The sequence below is a fragment of the Rhizophagus irregularis genome, chromosome 15 (assembly GCF_026210795.1).
Source record: "Rhizophagus irregularis chromosome 15, complete sequence".
Taxonomy (NCBI): Eukaryota; Fungi; Glomeromycota; class Glomeromycetes; order Glomerales; family Glomeraceae; genus Rhizophagus; species Rhizophagus irregularis.
In genome coordinates this window covers 2,156,426-2,177,390 of record NC_089443.1, presented here as the reverse complement: position 1 = coordinate 2,177,390, position 20,965 = coordinate 2,156,426, and the positions used below count along the sequence as shown (strand labels likewise).

The 20,965-nt window shown below is 27.9% G+C and overlaps 5 protein-coding genes across 5 annotated transcripts; 4 read left to right on the top strand and 1 right to left on the bottom strand.

Annotated features, from left to right (window-relative positions):
* Nucleotides 1-3: 3 nt before the first annotated feature.
* On the top strand, nt 4-1,654 carry OCT59_007196 (uncharacterized protein; the record flags this gene model as incomplete). Its single annotated transcript, XM_066147050.1, has 7 exons — nt 4-252; nt 316-503; nt 582-862; nt 932-1,092; nt 1,177-1,296; nt 1,377-1,409; nt 1,484-1,654. The coding sequence occupies 7 exons, from the start codon at nt 4-6 to the stop codon at nt 1,652-1,654; spliced, it is 1,203 nt and encodes a 400-aa protein (XP_065998542.1).
* Nucleotides 1,655-2,194: 540 nt separating this feature from the next.
* Nucleotides 2,195-4,289, top strand: OCT59_007195 (uncharacterized protein; the record flags this gene model as incomplete). The annotated part of the gene is made up of 2 exons (XM_066147044.1): nt 2,195-2,338; nt 4,239-4,289. 2 exons carry the CDS (start codon nt 2,195-2,197, stop codon nt 4,287-4,289), a joined length of 195 nt encoding a protein of 64 aa, XP_065998541.1.
* A 961-nt stretch (nt 4,290-5,250) lies between these two features.
* On the bottom strand, nt 5,251-6,138 carry OCT59_007194 (uncharacterized protein; the record flags this gene model as incomplete). The annotated part of the gene is made up of 3 exons (XM_066147035.1): nt 5,251-5,263; nt 5,742-5,968; nt 6,085-6,138. 3 exons carry the CDS (start codon nt 6,136-6,138, stop codon nt 5,251-5,253), a joined length of 294 nt encoding a protein of 97 aa, XP_065998540.1.
* Nucleotides 6,139-9,429: 3,291 nt separating this feature from the next.
* Nucleotides 9,430-11,426, top strand: OCT59_007193 (uncharacterized protein; the record flags this gene model as incomplete). Its single annotated transcript, XM_066147026.1, has 14 exons — nt 9,430-9,432; nt 9,543-9,583; nt 9,679-9,702; nt 9,803-9,836; nt 9,964-9,975; nt 10,063-10,103; nt 10,197-10,235; nt 10,454-10,488; nt 10,710-10,727; nt 10,819-10,853; nt 10,936-10,959; nt 11,052-11,170; nt 11,258-11,335; nt 11,417-11,426. The coding sequence occupies 14 exons, from the start codon at nt 9,430-9,432 to the stop codon at nt 11,424-11,426; spliced, it is 513 nt and encodes a 170-aa protein (XP_065998539.1).
* Nucleotides 11,427-13,497: 2,071 nt separating this feature from the next.
* Nucleotides 13,498-13,869, top strand: OCT59_007192 (uncharacterized protein; the record flags this gene model as incomplete). Its single annotated transcript, XM_066147017.1, has 3 exons — nt 13,498-13,500; nt 13,593-13,797; nt 13,865-13,869. The coding sequence occupies 3 exons, from the start codon at nt 13,498-13,500 to the stop codon at nt 13,867-13,869; spliced, it is 213 nt and encodes a 70-aa protein (XP_065998538.1).
* Nucleotides 13,870-20,965: the final 7,096 nt, after the last annotated feature.

The window sequence follows — 20,965 nt, the reverse complement described above, 5'->3', positions numbered from 1 at the left end:
ACAATGATTAATAAAATTACTAACACAACACTAAATGCAATCTATCCAGACCTTATCTTTTTATTTGATTTACTTCAACCATTCGCTTCCAATATTGAATTAGTTGAAAAAGACGACGATGTTGATTACAAAAAACTTCTTCAAGAAACTATAGTAAGCCCCAATACTACTCGCAAAGACTTCCCTCTCATTACGAAAGAAAAGCAGGAAGTAATGGAAAATATAGAAAAAGAACGAATAGGTTTAAATACGGTGAGAAGTTTTATGTTGATTTATTTCTTATGAATATTTGCTAATAACAATATTATTTCGTAGATAATAGACATGGCTATTTCTGTCTTAGTTAATAGGAGAAATGAACCCAATATGAACGTAGGAAGATATGGGTTCACTAAGTCTTATAAGTCAATAATCGAAAATCCAAAAGGATATACTATATGTGCTAATAGTACAACAATTGATTTGATGAAAAAGTCTAACGCTTGGTTGAAGCTCTACACGAGGTTTGTTTTTGCAAAATTTATATTTTAAATAAATATATAAAAAGCATAACCAATTTTATATTTCAAAATAATTACTAGAATCGGTCAAGAAGCTATGCATTTCTTGTTGACCAACTATTCTATATTTCTCTCGATACAAAATGGATGCTACATACAAATTATGGGCCCAGCCATTAGCAGAAAACGTCCCATTGAAGATTTAGAAAAATCTTTCAAGGTCATTGTCTTGAATGACCGTAAAATTGTAAAAGCCAACACAAATTCTGTATCGAATTTGTTCTTTTCTCGTTCAGTTATGTTTTTTGGGTCCCCAGTCTACAATAAATCTGGCGATTATTGGTATGGACTTCCAAAAAACTGTAAGTATCAAAAAATTTTATTATTTTTCTGTAATATAAACCAACAAATAAAATAATAATTTTTATTAGATATCCTCAATGTTGCTAAGTATTCAAATCATAATGTCAATATGTCACATACTGTGATAAAATATATATTTCCAAGACAGTTCGGACTGACAAACGCGTTTACCTGTAGATCATCACATGAATTATATTATGTTTATATGGATAGGAGGAAGGAACTAGATGTAAGTATTGTATATTCATTATAATACTCGTTAAATGAGCATTATTATATAAAGATTTAATCTGTATAATTTTTTTAAAACCAGAATTTACGTTGTAAAGTCCCAGATTATTTAAACCACCTACTTCCGTATATTGAACGCGTAATTAAACGTCATGACATATGCCAGTATAAACATTTGCTTAACACTCACTGCCCGATCCAAGTAATAATTGTGTTTATTTTAATCAAATTATGAATTATTATTTTTACTTATATTCTTTATTATTGGTATTAAATATAAAGGAAAATAGTTTAAATGGTTGCAATACCTACCAGGTAATATTATAAATAATAATTTATCTTAAATTATTATTTAATTTCTAAAAAAATTACCTAAATAATTCAAACAGGTCACGAAGTTTGTTATTGGGGTTTTAGACTTTATATTCCCACCTGAATTATTTGGTGATAAAGATAACAAAACAGTTATTTATAATATGATAAGAGTTTTTATCGAAAAACGTCACTTCGAAGAAGTTTCTTTACATGAAGTCCTCCAGAATTTCAAAGTTATTGTTTAATTTTATTTTATGTATTATTTTATTTTATGTATTAAAATGGCATTTGATTTATTAAAAATAATTATTTCTAATATTTAGATCAAAAAATGCCAATGGCTTAAAGGTAAAAAAAATTTGGAAACATCGAAATGTACCGAAATGTTATGCGAACTTATTTGGTGGATTTTTGAATGTTTCGTAATTCCGCTTCTTAAAGTAAATATATTTTTTAAAATTTTATTATTTTATTTTATAGGAATTTGACTTTTATGCGGGATGCATAAATTGCATCCCATGCATAGTAATTCTGATATACATGGGTATTTAAATTATTTAATAAATACATCATAATTGTCTCATGCGCAGCTTTTTTTGATACGCGTCTAAATTTAGACTTTTTTATTTCACATGATCACGTGTTTAAATTATATTATACTTTTTTTTCCCAACGATTATCATCTTTCCTCTTCCCCTCTCTTCCTCTCTTCCTATCTCCCCTCTTCTTCTCTAGTCTCTCCTCTCAACCTCTTTCTCCCACTTATAAATTTTATTACAACTAAAATGAGTGACTCCGAATTTATGTCAAGCGATGATGAAATTTTCGATGAGGCTTTTGATAATGATTTTATTGAAAATATTCCTAATGACAGTGACTCTGATGGTGAAGATAATGGTGGTTCCTCCAATGAAACTCTGAAATTGGAAGTTGGGATGGCTTTTCTCACCTGGAAGATTGCATTTAACCACGTCAAGCAATAAGCTCATCAACAGCAGGGCTTTGGCATACGCAAAGGAAGATCAGAAAAAAATAGAATCTAAATTAAGAAAACAAACAATTGTATGTTTTTGTGAAGAAGTTTATAATAATCAATCAAAAAGGAAAGAAAAGGAAAACATCATTGTAATTTAATGGCTCAAATCACTACTGTAATTCAAGCCGCTGCGAGCGGCGAATTACAATGTGATAATGCCTTCAGTCGCCTGTTTGCATTTTAATAGTATTTTAATAGTATGAGCTTATCTTTGATACTTTTTCGGCATATAATTTAATTAATAGAAAAAATAATTTTTTTATGTAATAGAAGGGATGCGTACAGAAATACATATGCATTGTTTTATTTTTAGAAAATTTATTTAAATTTTTTTACCAGTGCGTAAAATATTCAAAAATCGAAAATTTTATATATAATATATGCACCCTACAATTTATGCAGGTGCGTAGAAAATAAAAACCTTTATTTTATTTATAGTTATTAACAAATTTTATATAAATATTTATAGCTTAATTTTTATATAACAAACCACGCTAAACAAGGAAATCAGTTGTTCTATTATCGGCAAGAGATTTGGTCTAGGATGGTTAAACAAAATCTTATTACCTTAACAAGTTCTGTGTATGAAAAAATATCGCCAGAGAATGAAATAAGAATCTTTAAAGACAAAAAACTGGGCTATTCAAAATTAAAATTTATTCCTAAAGATAATAAAGGAAATCTGAGACCTATTGTTAATATGAAACGCCCGATGCATACTTCTGTTAATGAAAAGCAACCAAAATCAATTAATGCCATGTTGAATACGACATTTCAGATCCTTAAGCATGAAAAAGTAAGTTTGAAGTTTTATTAATTAATATTACTAAGAACATCATTGTGAAATATTTAAATATTATTTTCTTTTATTTTTTATTTGTTAGGAAAAAAATCCTTCATTATTAACTGGATCTGTTTTCAGTTATAACGAAGTTCATGCTTGTTTAAAAGAATATAAACAACATTTAGCCAATGAAAATAATCCTCAACTTTATTTTGCCAAAGTTGACATTAAATGTTGCTTTGAAACAATTGACCAAAATATCCTTATAGAGATAATCAGAAAAGAAGTTCTTACTGAAGTTTGTATAATAATAAGTTCCTATTTACATGATATAATATCATTATTAATTTACCTGTGATAATTTTTTAGAATAAATATTCAGTGAATAAGTATGAAGCTACTTATTTAAAAGGTGGAACTGTTTGTAGAAAACGAGATTATTATGTTCACGATTCAAGTAATTATTCAATACATTATTTATTGCACTTTAATTTAATTATTTTTCCTTTTAAATTTATTTTCTTTTACTTATATATGTTTAGGTGAAATTTTGTCTTTTCCGAAATACAGTGCTAAATTAACTCAAAATTATAAAAATGCGATTCTTATTGATAGTGCGTATAGATCATATAAGGAAGTAGATGATGTTTTTAAATTGTTGGAAGAACATATTTAACAAAATATTATAAAAGTAATAAATACAAGTGAATGTTATTTAAATGATTTATTTAATTATTTTAACTGAAAATTTATTAATTAAATATATATTAATATAGGTTGATGAAAATTATTATCAACAAAAAATTGGCATTCCACAAGAATCGATATTATCGTCCTTATTATGTAGCATTTATTATGGAGTTATGGAGCTGGAGGAATTTAAATATATTATTGATGATACGAATGGAGTAAGTATTTTTTATATTATACTTATACTTAATGATATATTAATATTATGTAAATATTATTAGTTATTATTACATTTCCTTGACGATTTTTTATATATTAGCACAAACAAACAAAATGTGATAAAATTTATCACAATAATGCACCAAGATGACTCCAAATATAAGTGCACCGTAAATGATGAAAAAAGTGTGGTAAACTTTGATTTAACTATTAAAAATAATAAAATCAATAAAATTGATGATTATGGTACGTATTTGGCTATTTTATTTGTTATTTGTTTATTATTTATATTGTAAAGTATTAACCTAAATTTTAATCAAGAGTTCCCGTGGTGTGGAATATTAATTAATACTCGTAATTTAAATGTCAAAGTAAATTATTCAAGATACAGCAATCTATCACGTTAGTATTTAATAATTAGTTCAATAACTATTTATTAAGATCCACTTATTATACTTATTATTATTTATATTAAATTAGACATTGCTAATACTCTAACTATAAAATTGACAAAGACTCCCGGTATATATTTAAAACAAAAAATAATCGAGTAAGTATTATCACTAATATTATTTATTATAGCAAAATATAACTAAATTTTTGATTTATTCAGATTTTTGTTAGCAAAAAACCATAAAATTTTTTATGACACTTCTTTAAATAAAAGAGAAACCACCTTATTAAATATATACCAGAATTTCCTAATGGGAGCAATGAAGTTTCATCATTGTATAAAAGGAATAACCAGACAAAAATTCCAAAGAAACGAAGATTTCGAAATTGGTAAATTTTTTACTTTATAATATTGATCATCATGTGATTGATTTGCCCGTATTAAGATTCATGTGAAACGTACTTACTAATGCAATTTTCGTTATACAGAAACATTATATAACGCTTTTGATCACTTGTATTCAGTATTATGTAAAACTGATGCATCAAATAGATATTCCTTTAATATAAGTAAAAAAGAATTTATGTGGTTAATTTAAAGTCCTAATTTAAATTTACCGTATGTTTTTATTACTTTAAGTATTAATTACATATTTTTTATTAATCAATAGGCTCGGTGCTTTTGCTTTTCGACATATTTTAAACAAAAAACAAAGCTATCATAAGGGAGTACTAGAGCATTTTAAAAAATTTCTTGAAAATTCTCGATTAGATAACTTAAATCATATAGTGGATTGTAAGTTATCATTAATTTTTAATAAAATAATATACTAAAATTTGGATTTAAATTACAAATCTATATTATATACAATATTAGTATAATACCTTGATTGTAATTTAATAGAACTAGTACAATTATCCAACTTTTTAAGTTCTTCTTTTACGTCAAGTGGTATAAAAAAAGATTTTATACCAATCAATAAACTTTTTTTAACAAAATCAAAAAGTCTATTTAAAGAAATTTGGTCATTCTTAAAATATTCTTTATGAACACAAGAGATATGTGTTGCAAAAATTTGTCTACAATCATTTTCAGTAATAATATTATTCAATAGATTTTCAAATTCCTCTAATCCAATATTTCTAAAAAAAAAAAATTTACTAAATAATAATTTATTAAAAAATAATAATAAAATCTGAAAAGGTATACCTAAAATGAATTTCAAGATCTCGAGCTTTTTTTAATATAATACCCTTGTAATTATATCTAAAATCCGAAAATTTTCCTCTGCAAATAGTGATATAATCTTTAAGTTGATTAAGACTAATTGTAGGATCGATAGTTTTTAGTAATATTTCTAATGAATTATCCGAAGGGTTCCTGACTCTAAGAAAAAGTAATTTCAGCTCATCTATCAGAATCTTATTAAATTCGGCCTTTATTATAACAAAATTATTAGAAAAATAGTATAAAAATATTAAATTTTGTTATTTCTTCCTTATCTCATCCATCTTTATATATATATAAATATATAAAATAATTATGATCATACATCGTACAATACAACATACAAATGTAAGATCACAATTATTATTGGTTGATCCATGCTTGTGTAATCAGTGTAACCTATAGATCATTTTTGGATTTCTTTTTTTTTGTTTACATTCTTTTTACTTTTATAGGCTGGTCCTAAACCTTTTTTCTTTTTCTTTAGGCGAATATTTATTTCGTTCTCATTTCTACAAATTTAACCAAGTTTAATTTTTCTCTTTCTTAGATAGTTTTTCACTTTCATGTAAGCAGGCTCAAACTTTACATTTCCTTCTTGTAAGTCAGTTAACGCGGTCCTATTATTCTTCTTTAAATAAAAGTTGAGTTTTTTATGCTTTTTGTAGAGGTTTTAACTTTACACTTTCTTTCTGTAAGTTAGTTAACTCATTCCATTACTCTTATTTCATTAAACCTGCGTTGAGTTTTATGCTTTCTTGTAGGCGGGTTCTAACTTACTATTTTTTTGTTCCTTTCTCTGCTTTCTTAGGCAGCTTTCCCATTTCTTTAGGCAAGTTCTTTCAGGTGAAATTCCTATCACTAGCTTTTTTTTCTAGCTTATTTCATAGATGAATTTTAACGTTTCTTCTTTTTACTTTCATATTTCTTTCAAACAAAAATCTAAAATAATGGTAACTGTGTTTTTACGTTTGGGCTTTTTGTGAAAAACTTTCTTTAGATTTTCATTCTCAGGTTATTGATTTTACTCCCTAATCCTTTTTAGACGAAGTGGGACTTTATTAATTATCGTTATGTATAACAATAAAGAAATGCATATCTATGAACCAACACTTCAATGGAAAAGGATATACCCGATACTTTACATTGACAGGTCCTGATAACATTATGGTCTCATCATCTATCTTAGAAATGGTATAGGCAGTTCCAAGATTGAAATAAACATGTGCCAAAGCATCTGCCTTTATCGATGCTATACATGACTAAATTATCTAAAGATCTTAAAGAAACTAATGTTCCGCATAATCAAGATTCAATTTATATTTTGATCCTAATAACTCCTATTTGAAGAAGACTACATTTATACACAAGAATGATAACTTTAACAGGCTATCAACATTAATCACTCCTTCATAACAGGTGCAAATGGTCAGTATTCCCCAAAAGCTTTTTTTTTTTTAATGCATATTTCATACCTGACAGGATCATGCTCAAAATTGGCCACTAATCAATTTTGTATACAGCATAACTATTTTTATTTCTAACCTTAATAATTCTTTTACTTGATTTCATCCAGGGGTTAAAAGTATTTCACTCTAAGGTTAATACATAACTTTTAGTTTAAATCCGGACTTACTCTAAAAGAAGGTTGACAAGGTTATTGTGAATGGGATTTAGATAGATTATATATGTATTATTATTCTTTTTTGTTCGACTATTATTTACATCTACTTCTTTTAATGATAAATGAATAAATAAACTTATTTTAATACATGTAAAATATCATTAACATATTTACATTATAATCAATAAATATAACAAATATAACAAGCATATTATTAAGATATTTAAAATATATTTATGAGTTTTGATTTTATATCATATATATATTGTATACATATAATTATTATGGTACAAACATATTTACACCACATTTAATAAAATATATTAATTATATAATTAATATATATTCATTATATCATTACGATGTATATTAAATATATTAATTATATAATTAGTATATATTCATTATATCATTACGATATATATTAAAATGTGATATATATATAGTTATAATATAGTAAATATATGTAATACGATATATAACTGAGACTCATAAGGGTATATTCTAAATATTATAATTATATATTAGCGATATTACTATAATATAATAGTTATATTTAAAATAATATAAATTATATAATAAATATATATTTAATATATAATTATTATATTACAAATGCATTTAAATAATATAGTAAATATATATTTAATATATAATTATAATTATCATTATAATATAATAATTATATATTAAATATATTTATTATATTATTTTAAATATAACTATTATATTATAGTAATATCGCTAATATATAATTATAATATTTAGAATATACCCTTATGAGTCTCAGTTATATATTGTTTATTTATTATAAAAATATTGTAAAAATATTGTAAAAATATTTTTAAAAATTAAAGGTTTCAGCAAAGAAATATATGTTTTTGAAAAGTAATAATTCGTAGCGAGAACTAAGGTTGCTTGCCGAAACCTAGGGGTTTAGGCAAGATGGCGTTTCGCCGAAAAGCGAAATTCTGCCGAAACTATATTAAAGTTATATTAAAAAACTGGCGAAACTTTGGAGAAAGGCGAAACTGCCGAAACTTATTATAAATGCCGAAACTGCCGAAACTCTGCCGAAACTATAATAAATCTATAGTAAAATTTTGACGAAACTAATCGTAGGATTTTGAAGAGGTTTAGACAAGCAACCTTAGCGAGAACTATCGAAGTTTGAAATTAAAGGAAAAAGTGGATATAATTTGGGGAAAATTTAGAGAAGTTGATTTTATTTTATATCGTTCAACGTTTTATATTACTAACGCTATTTTATGTTGTGAACCAAGAATGTTGTTGTATATTGTTTGTTAATTATGTTATTGATAATCGCTTGTTCGTTTAATCATTCGTTTGTTCGTTTGTTCGTTCGTTCGACCATGAGAATGTCCGTTCGATGTGGCAACCTTGTAAATTGATGACAGGGGGAATTGGGGGATCTCACTGTAAACAGGCGGAGGGAGCAGCAATGGCTCTCCCCCTATAGGTACTTTATGGCCTCTACCTGTTTACAGAGGAGGGGCTTTTCGTAAAGTATTAGTTAATAGATATATATATATATATATATAAGCATATATATACATCTATTTAAAATTATTAAAATAAAAAAAAAAATTCCGGGGCGGGGAAAGCCCCTATTTATATAAAATTATATATCACGTGCGTCACGTGATATTACTTAATAATTACCGCAGCTTCAGCTGCGGTATAACGAAAAAAAAAATTAAGCTTTTTTTAGCAAAAGTTTAATTTTTTTTTCTACGGCCTTTTACTCTTCTTTCTTTGCCCTTCCCTTTCCTCTTTCTCTCACCTTCCCCTTCCCTCTTTCTTTCACCTTCCCCTTCTTCTTTCGCCTTTCCCTTCCCTCTTCTTTACCTTCCCTTCTTTTTCTTTTTCTCGCCTCGCCTTTCCCTTCCCTCTTTCTTTTACCTTTACCTTCCCTCTTTCTCTCCTCTTCTCTCCTTCCTCTCCCTCCGCCCTTCCCCTTCCCTTTTTTCTTCCACTCCTTCCCCATTCCCTTTCCCCTTCCCGGAACTGTCTTTCAGAAAAACAATGGTAAGTTTCGAAGCGAAACGCTTCAAAACTTTTTTAAATTTAATTTTTTTTTCTTTAATTCCTTGTTGTAAGGAAACGTTTCTAACGTTTCCTTTCTTTCTTTTTTGTAGGATTTTCGATGTTTTGACTTTGGGAAACGAACTGAATTATGGTAAGTTTCGAAGCGTTTCGCTTCGAAACTTTAAATTTTTTTTTTTTACTTTTATAAGGAACGTTTTTAACGATCCTTTATTTTCTTTTGTGTAGGTTTTTGGTATTCGACTTCGGGAAGTAGGTAAGTTTCGAATCATTTTGATTCGAAACTTTAATTTTTAATTTTTATTTTTTAGGAAACGTTTCTAACGTTTCCTATATCTTCTTTTTTTTATAGAATTTTCGGCGTATTCAACTTGGAAAACGAAACGGTAAGTTTCGAGGCGTTCACCTCGAAACTTTTTTAAAAAAATAGTTTAATTTTCTATTTTTAGGAAACATTACTAACGTTTCCAATAATTCTTTTTTTTATAGGTTTTTTTGGCATACTCGACTTAGGAAAACGAAAGGGTAAGTTTCGAGGCGTTCGCCTCGAAACTTTTTTTTCTAAATTGTTTTTAGGAAACATACTGACGTTTTCTTTCTTTTTTTTTATAGAATTTTTGGTGGTTTGGCTTTGGGAAACGAGAAACCGAAGGGTAAGTTTCGAAGCGTTTCGCTTTGAAACTTTTAATTTTTTTTTTAATTTTTTGTAAGGAAACGTTTTCTAAGTTTCCTTTTTCTTTTTGTAGGAACGCCAGACGTTTGGATGATGGAATCGAAATGAACCGGTAAGTTTCGCAACGTTGCGTTGCAAAACTTAATTTTATTAAATTTTTTTTTTAAAAAACGTTAGCTAACGTTTCTTCTTTTTTTTGTAGATACACTCTGGATTCCTTCTGATATTGGATGGTTAGGTTTCGAAGTTTCGTTTTGAAACTTCGATTCTTTTTTTTTATTTTTAAAAGGAACGTTACTAAATACTAACGTTCTTTATTCTTTTTTGTAGGTTCCGGTGCTCCAGGATTTCGAAACGGGCAAAATGTAAGTTTCGTTTAACAAGCTTAACGAAACATTATATATTTTTTTTTTTAATTAAGAAACGTTCTAACGTTTCTTTTACTTTTTGTTATAGGTTCCGGTGCTGCTCCAGAATAAATGTAAGTTTCGTTTAACGAAACTTAATATATTTTGTTTTTTTTTTAATTAAGAAACGTTCTAACGTTTCTTTTAACTTTTTTTTTTGTAGGTTCCGGTACTCTAAGATTCTGAAACGTCAACATGTAAGTTTCGTTTTAGCGAAACTTAATCTATTTTGTTTTTTTTTTAATTAAGAAACGTTCTAACATTTCTTTTACTTTTCTTTTCTTGTAGTTCTCCAAGTCGGGTATCATTGGAAAGTGATAACGGTAAGTTTCACAATGAAACTTACCGTGTTTTTTTATTATTAGAAACATTTTTTAACGTTTCTTTTCTATTTTTTTTTTGTAGGTTCGAGCTGGATACTTGATTTTGGTAAGTTTCGCAACAAAAATGTTACGAGACTTTAATTTTTTTTTTATTAATTTTTTTAAGAAACGTTCTAACGTTTCTCTCTTTTTTTGTAGATTGCAATTCTTCAATTTTGGGAGTCTGATCAATTTGGAGCTCCCTCCCCTCCAGCTTCGATCTTGGGTTTGATAACGTGTAGGTTTCAAAGTATAACTTTGAAACTTCAGTTTAAATGGTGAGTTTCGTGACAAATATCACGAAACAATTTTTTTTGATTTTTTTATTAGGAACTGTTTACTAACGTTCCTTTTATTTTTTGTAGGTTCGGGGATATCTGGGAAGCTTTGTTGAATAGAAGCCATTACTTTCCGTTCAGGTATTGGATATGGCTTCCGAAATGGTAAGTTTCGTACGTTTTGTTACGAAACTTCTGTTTTACTCTTTAAGAAACATTCTAACTGAATGGTTTTCTTTTTTGTAGGTTATTGTAACAAGATATTAGTCCTTTTGTTTCTTTGCTTGGTGAGTTTCGAAGATTTAACCTTCGAAACTTTTTTTTTTTTTTGATGTTTGTTTTATTGTACTTAATTACACGTTATAATTGAATAATTAGATAAATTGAATCAATAAATTGTTATAAAATTTGCATAAAATTACATAAAATTGTTGCTTAATTATCACTCAATTGTCAGAAATTGTCTTAAAAATATTGCATTTGCACTCAATTGTCCAAAAATTATCAAACCATTGTCACTCAATTGTCTAAAATTGTTAAAATTTTTCTAGCATTTGAAAGTTAAATTTTGGTAAAATGGTCCATTTTTCCAAAATTTGACAAAAAAATGCACAATTTACCAAAATTTTTCTGGTAAATTGTGTAACAATGGAAAATTTTTATTTTAAATTTGCAATTTACGTATCATTACAAAAAATTCACCACAATTTACATTACGTTTGCATAAAATTACTAAAAATTTGACTAAATTCACCACAATTTGCATTACGTTTGCATAACATTAACTAAATTCACCACAATTTGCATTACGTTTACATAAAATTACTAAAAATTTGACTAAATTCACCACAATTTGCATTACATTTGCATAACATTAACTAAATTCACCACAATTTGCATTACGTTTACATAAAATTACTAAAAATTTGACTAAATTCACCACAATTTGCATTACATTTGCATAACATTAACTAAATTCACCACAATTTGCATTATGTTTACATAAAATTACTAAAAATTTGACTAAATTCACCACAATTTGCATTACGTTTGCATAAAATTAACTAAATTCACCACAATTTGCATTATGTTTACATAAAATTACTAAAAATTTGACTAAATTCACCACAATTTGCATTACGTTTGCATAAAATTACTAAAAATTTGACTAAATTCACCACAATTTGCATTACGTTTGCATAAAATTACAAAAAATTTGACCAAATTCACCACAATTTGCATTACGTTTGCATAACATTAACTAAATTCACCACAATTTGCATTACGTTTACATAAAATTACTAAAAATTTGACTAAATTCACCACAATTTACACTTCGTTTGCATAACATTACTAAAAATTTGCCTAAAATTTCCCACAATTTAATGATAATTTACTGAAAAATTTCTCAACATTTGAATTAGGAATTCTGTAGGAATTCTGCCATTTTGACAAAATTTGCCAAATTGTAAGTCCTCCATTATCCCAAAATTGTAACACAATTTACCCCAATTTACTGGGATAATTCTCAATTTGCCAGAAAAATTCCAGGCAAATTTTGCGACAATGACATCTGTTTGACCTGTGAAACCCTTCATGGCTCATTAAGTAAAGTTGTAGAATAGGCAAAAATACACATAGTAAATAAATTTTAAGGTTCTATAATATATACGTAAGAGTTGCAGCATGAATATTTAAAAAAATTGGGATTTTACTAAAGTCACATGATAATTGATGATTGACCAAAAATGGAGGGGTGCGCACATGCGCGGATGCGCACAAATTTTATTTCCAATTATAAATATTACTAATAAAAAATAATTTATATTTATACTTATTAAATCCAAATTAATAAAAAAATTTAAATTTAATTATAAAAAAATTTTTTAATTAAAAAAACTGTTAAATTTTTATTTGGCAAAATCACATAAATAACATATCACTAAAATCAATTTTTTTATAAAAACTAAATAAATGTACTTTTATGTACTCAAATATTAATATGCATCTCATTATCATTTTGTGTAATTGCCTTTTGCCTTTATGATAAAGATGGCCCTGAAACTGAAATATTTCAGATTTGCTGAAATTCTGAAACCGTAATTCGATATGTTTTCAAAAGCCTAAATTCCAAAATCTGAAATAAATCCAAAATTCATTTTGATTAGCCAATTAAAATTAATTATACAATCATTTCAAATATGATGATCTACATACAGATAATCTTTTTTTTTACTTCTCATTATTATCGTTTCAAATTTTTTTACAAAAAATAAATTTCTAAAAATTAAACTAACTTTATCCTTTCACTAAAAATAAACTATACAATGGTTAATAACAAATCTAAACCTAGTTGCAAACAGAATGGAGTATGGACATATAGTATTTTAAATAAACGTCATTAAAATCTTATTCTGGAAAGTGTAAATTTTGCCATAAAAAATGGCAATGTGCATATATAAGTATATTACAATCTCATCTTGCTAATGAATGTACTGATTGTCCTGAAGAAATTCAAAATTACTGGCTTAGATTTATTGCTGCAAAGGATTCTTTAGATGATGATGATTCAGCTTCTATTGCTTCATCAACAGATTCTAATAAAAAAAGAAAGGTTGCTTCTAATGGTAAGTTATCAACAATTATTTTTATTTATTTAAGTATTTTTCTTATTAACTCAGTTATTTTATTAAGATTAAACTGAGATTGAGGATATTTTCGAAAATAGAAAATTATCAGAAAGCAAAGCAGCAGCAATTGATTAATATTCAAGCCTTTGTTTGTTGTGAAATACCTTTTGCTGTAATTGATAGTTCATTTTTTCGTGAATTGTTATATCAATTACGTTCCAATTATACACCTCCTACCCGAAAGGTACTTTCAGAACTCTTCTTAATCAAAAAACTTTGCAAGTTAATAAAGCTATTAATAAAGAATTAGAACATTCACAAAACTTAACACTTGGTAATTATTAGAGCTCTGAATGGTTCCAGTTTGAATTGGGAATCGATCCGAAACTGACCAAAAATTTGGTTCAGTTCTCGATTTGGTTTTAAAACTGGAACCGTTCAGTTCGGTTTGGTTCTATTTTATTTTAAGAAAAAATGCGAAAATCGAAATAACTCGGCAACTAGTGATCGTATAAAGACGTACAATAGCTCATTAGAATCGTCTCATCGAGACGCGTCGAATGGTAGTAAGATCATCGCTCTAGCGTCGATATATCACGTGATAATTAACGCTAAACATTTTTTATAAAACTAGCGATAGAATCGTATCTATTGATCCTAGGGACATGATCTTGGCATCATTCGATAGGTCTTAATGAGACGAATCTAATGAGCCCTTTTTTATTTTTTTATGATCACTACATAACGAGTTATCTTAATTTTCGCATTTTTTTAAATTTTCGAATGTCAAAAAATAAAAATTCTGATCTAAGATATAACCCATCATCTACTGATTGTATTAGAACGATCTTTAGCTCATTAGAACCGTCTCATTGAGACGAATTGAATGACAGTAAGATCATGTCTCTAGCATCACTATATCATGAGATAAATCATGCTAAGCAATTTTAGAAAATCAGCATTAGAAAGGTATCTATCAATGCTAGAGACATGATCTTACCGTCATTCAACTCGTCTCAATGAGACGGTTCTAATGAGCTAAAGATCGTTCTAATACAATCAGTAGATGATGGGTTATATCTTAGATCGGAATTTTTATTTTTTGACATTCGAAAATTTAAAAAAATGCGAAAATTAAGATAACTCGTTATGTAGTGATCATAAAAAAATAAAAAAGGGCTCATTAGATTCGTCTCATTAAGACCTATCGAATGATGCCAAGATCATGTCCCTAGGATCAATAGATACGATTCTATCGCTAGTTTTATAAAAAATGTTTAGCGTTAATTATCACGTGATATATCGACGCTAGAGCGATGATCTTACTACCATTCGACGCGTCTCGATGAGACGATTCTAATGAGCTATTGTACGTCTTTATACGATCACTAGTTGCCGAGTTATTTCGATTTTCGCATTTTTTCTTAAATCGGATAGAACCGAACTGAACCGGACGGTTCTGGTTCGGTTTTCATTTGGTTTCGGTTCCAACCCGAACCAGAAAAAAACCACACCGAACCGACCCGTTCAGAGCTTTAGTAATTATTTTCTTTTATGTAAATAGTAAAAATTTTAATATCAATATTTAAATGATTTAATACATTATATTTACAGTATATTTTAATATTGTTTATAAGCGTTGGATGGTTGGACTAGTGCAAATACCACTTCTATATATAATTTTATTATTTTAACTCCTTTTAATCAACAGTTTCTTTACTGTCTTTGGGATTTTTCTTCTTCCCATCATACCGGCGATTTTCTTGCTACTGAAATAAAAAAGATTATAGATAAAATTGGAGTGAAAAAATCCAGTGCCATTATTACTGACAATGCATCAAATGTCTAATTAGTTCGTGAAATAGTAATTGAAGAATATCCCACAATATTAAACTTGCGGTGTATTGCACATTTTATAAATTTAATTATAAAGTCAATTTAGGTAAGATTTTACATTTCTTAATTCTGAGTCACATGATATTATGGGTTTATGATAGAAAAAAAAATAAATTTAAATTTTTTTTTTTAATTTAATAGATCACGAAACTGCTACTAAAATTTTAGCTGCTTGTAATTCTATTACTAAATATTTTAAAGCATCACATATTTGCAATAGTTTATTATCTGAGTCTGCCAAGAGTTTAAAAATTGAAGGTGGCGAACTTAAGTGCTTTATTAAAACGAGATGGACATCCATGTATGAGGTAATATACAGTCAGACCCCCATACAGTCACACCCTATACAGTCACACCTCTTTATAAGAACTTGATTTTAAGAAACGGTTTTAAATACTATCAAATTACCCTTCTATAATCACAATTTGACTATAATCACTATCACCGCATAATCCCAAACGGATATATCATTTCTATTAGTAATTAGACCTCTATTAATTACATCATAATTTCGGCCAAAAAGCAATTTCGCCTAGAATTACGAAACATATAATTTTTTTCTTTCCTTTTTAGGAATTAATGTTACACAACATTCCAACACAAAATCGGCAAAAAAATTTTTGTGGAATAGCTATTACTAGTGCTACATAAGTTCTGGCAGCGGCTACGTCAGCTCATTCATTTTTTAAAATCTCGCCAAGCTTAAAGCCTAAAAGATGACTGTAGCAAAATAAAAATCTTAGCTCAGCTCAGTTCGAGTCAAGCTGAGCCATGAAAATCCTGGTTTGAGCCAAGCTGGGCTCGAGCTGGCTCGAGCTTTATTATAAAAACGTTTTCGCAACATTTTTATTTTAAATTATTAAAAAAAATGTTGCGAAATGTTTTTTACTTTTATATTTATATAAAACGCTGAAACTATTTGTTTCAGCGTTTTTCCTTTTGATTTTACATGTAAAAACGCTGAAACTGATAGTTTCGGCGTATTTCTTTTAATTTTACATGTAAAAACGCCGAAACAGATAGTTTCGGCATTTTTTTTTCCGATTATACATGTAAAAGCGCCGGAATAATTGGTTCTGGCGTATTTCTTTTTGATTTTACATGTAAAAACGCTGAAACCATTAGTTTCGGTGTTTTTTTTCAATTTTACATGTAAACGCCAGAATCATTAGTTCTGGCATTTTTCTTTTTGATTTTACATGTAAAAACGCCGAAACTGATAGTTTTGGCATTTTTTTTCGATTTTACATGTAAAAATGCCGAAACTGATAGTTTTGGCGTTTTTTTTCAATTTTACATGTAAAAATGCCGGAATCATTAGTTCTGGCATTTTTCTTTTTGATTTTACATGTAAAACCGCCGAAACTGATAGTTTTGGCATTTTTTTTCTATTTTACATGTAAAAATGCCAGAATTATTAGTTCTGGCATTTTTTTCAATTTTACATGTAAAAATGCCGGAATTATTAGTTCCAGCGGTTTCTTTTTGATTTTACATGTAAAAACGCTGAAACTATTAGTTCCGGCATTTTGTTTTGATTTTACATGTAAAAGCGCTGGAATAATTGGTTCCAACGTATTTCTTTTTAGTTTTATATGTAAAAATGCCAAAACTATTAGTTTCGGCGTTTTTTTTGATTTTACATGTAAAAATGCCGGAATCATTAGTTCCAGTGTTTTTCTTTTTGATTTTACATGTAAAAACGCCGAAACTGATAGTTTCGGCATTTTTTTTTCGATTTTACATGTAAAAATGCTGGAATCATTAGTTCTGGCATTTTTTTTCGATTTTACATGTAAAAACGCCAGAATTATTAGTTCCAGCGGTTTCTTTTTGATTTTACATGTAAAAATGCCAAAACTATTAGTTCCAGTGTTTTTTTCAATTTTACATGTAAAAACGCCAGAATCATTAGTTCCAGTGTTTTTTTTTCAATTTTACATGTAAAAACGCTGGAATCATTAGTTCCAGCATTTTTTTTTCAATTTTACATGTAAAAGCGCCAGAATCATTAGTTCTGGCATTTTTTTTTCAATTTTACATGTAAAAACTTAAATAAACGTTTTCGCAACGTTTTTTAATAAACAATGAAAAAAAGTTGCGAAAACGTTTCGTTTATACATGCATTATTATATAAAAACGTTTCGCAACATTTTTTGTATAATAGCTCATTTGGTTCATGAACTAGCTCGAGCTTTTTGAGCCAAGTCTGTTACAGGCTCGAGCTTTTTGAACTGAGCCTAATAACTGGCTCGAGCCTCCAAGCTACCATTTCGAGCCGCCAAGCAATTTAATCGTAGGCAACTTGGTCAGCTTAAACAAGTGCAGTTCAGTTACACTGGCTCGTGTAGAGCACTAAAGCTTTATTACCAAAAAAGGAAATATCCGTACACAGGTCGAAGGGGCACCATTGTCCAAAATTCAAAAAATGCAAATTCCACATTTTTCTGGAAAATGGTGGGAAATTGTGGAAAATGCTGCATTACGCTGAGCAATTTTTTGGAATAGCATTGTTACAACATTGTCCGATTTAGCAAATTTTATGAAATTTTGGGAAAATGCTACATTATATCTCAAATGTAACATTTCGTAACATTTCGTGACATTGTTATAACATTGTCATTAAAATCAAATTTTGCTTTTTTTTGTCAAATGTTCCAATTTTCTTGCAAATGGTGCATTTTTATGAAAATGCCACATTTTATCTCCAATATGATATCATTGTAACAACATTTCATAAAATTGTTGTAACATTGTCAATTAAAATCAAATTTTGTCAAATATTCCAATTTTCTAGCAAATGGTACATTTTTTATGAAAATTCTATATTTTTTGTCAAATGTTATATATTTTCAGCAAATTTTATGTTTTTTTGGTCAAATGTTTCATTTTCGTCAGGATGTTAAAATGTTACAATTTTTTTTTGGAAAATGCTCAATAATATAGTATTACACTGGAAAATGTAGCATTTCACCAAATTACACTAAAAAGTATCACAATTATCACATTTTTTGGAAAATTCTACATTACATTAAATTATACTGAAAAATGTAGCACTATACTAGATTATGTGGAATTGAACTAAAAAATACCACAATTACACTAGACAATGTAGCATTACACTAAAAAGTACCACAATTATTATATTTTTTAGAAAATTTCGCGTTATACTGGAAAATGTAACATTATGCTAGAAAATGCGGAATTGCACTAAAAAATGCAGAATTGCACTAAAAACACAAAAAAATACTACAATTACACTGAATAACGTAGCATTACACTTAATTACATTAAAATTATTAGGATAATTTTTATTTATGCTGGAAAATGTAACATTATGCTAGAAAATGCGGAATTGCACTAAAAAACGTGGAATTGCACCAAAAAACACAAAAAAAATACTACAATTACATTGGATAACGTAGCATTACACTTAATTACATTAAAATTGATAATAATTACGGACATTATTAAATTTATAATATTTATATTCTAAACGCATTATTTAACATTAAACACATTGTTAATATTAACAATGTAACAACACGATGTGTTGTGATATGTTGTTTAATTTAATACTAAACCTTACTACTGAAGATTCCCTCTTTTTGTCACTATAAACAGGCGGAGGGAGCAGCAATGGCTCTCCCCCTATAGGTACTTTATGGCCTCTACCTGTTTACAGAGGAGGGGCTTTTCGTAAAGTTTATTAGATAGATAGATATATATGTATATATATATGTATATATATACATCTATCATTAAATTAAAAAAATTATAAAAAAAGAAAAAAAAAAGTTTCAGGGAAAAGCCCCCTATTTATATAAAATACATATCACGTGTATCACGTGACATGAACTTGGTTAAACTGCAGCCGCAGCCGCAGTTCATTTTTTAACTAACCTAAAAATACTAAAAATAAACTATTGCAGCCGCAGCCGCAGCCGCAGTTTTTTTTTAGAGTTTAAAAAAAACTAATTTAGTTTATTTCACTCTTCCCTTCTTCTCACCATTTTCCCGTCACCCTCCCTCTCGTTTCTCCTTCCCTCTCTCTCTCCACTTCCCTCTCTCTCGTCTTTCCCCCTCACCTTTCCCATTTCCCGTTGGTATGGCAATTATCGTTACATTTGGAAGTTAGGTAAAGTTTGTTGTCTTATGAAACTATTTTTTTTTTTATTTTTTTCTTTATTAAGAAACGTTTTAACGTTTCTTTTACTTTATTTTTGTAGGTTCCGGTACTCCAGGTTTCTGAAACGGCAAAATGTAAGTTTCGTTTAACGAAACTTCTTATATTTTTATTTTTTTTTTAATTAAGAAACGTTCTAACGTTTCTTTTACTTTTTTTTTGTAGGTCTAGGAGAACGCCAAGTTTCAGCATGAATATTCATTAATGGCCAAAACGGAAATGTAAGTTTCGTTTTAACGAAACTTATATTATATTTTTTTTTAATTAAAGAAACGTTCATAACGTTTCTTTTACTTTTTTTGTAGGTTCGGTAGTTCTGGTGCTCCAGGATTCCCGAAACGGAAAATGTAAGTTTCATTTTAACGAAACTTATTATATTATATTTTTTTTAATTAAGAAACGTTCTAACGTTTCTTTTACTTTTTTTGTAAGTTCCGGTACTCCAGGTTTCTGAAACGGCAAAATGTAAGTTTCGTTTAACGAAACTTCTTATATTTTTATTTTTTTTTTAATTAAGAAACGTTCTAACGTTTCTTTTACTTTTTTTTTGTAGGTCCAGGAGAACGCCAAGTTTCAGCATGAATATTCATTAATGGCCAAAACGGAAATGTAAGTTTCGTTTTAACGAAACTTATATTATAGTTTTTTTTAATTAAAAACGTTCTATAACGTTTCTTTTACTTTTTGTAGGTTCGGTGGTTCCGGTGTTCCAGGATTCCCGAAACGGAAAATGTAAGTTTCGTTTTAACGAAACTTATTATATTATATTTTTTTTAATTAAGAAACGTTTTAACGTTTCTTTTACTTTTTTTTTGTAAGTTCCAGTACTCCAAGATTCCGAAACGTCAACATGTAAGTTTCGTTTTAATGAAACTTAAAATATTTTATTTTCTTTTTAATTAAAAAATGTTCTCTAACGTTTCTTCTACTTTTTTTGTAGGTTCCGGTGCTCCAGGATTCCGAAACAGAAAAATGTAAGTTTCGTTTCATTAACGAAACTTATCTTTTTTGTTTTTTTTAATTAAGAAACGTTTTAACGTTTCTTTTACTTTTTCATTTCTTGTAGGTCTCCAATTCGGGTAT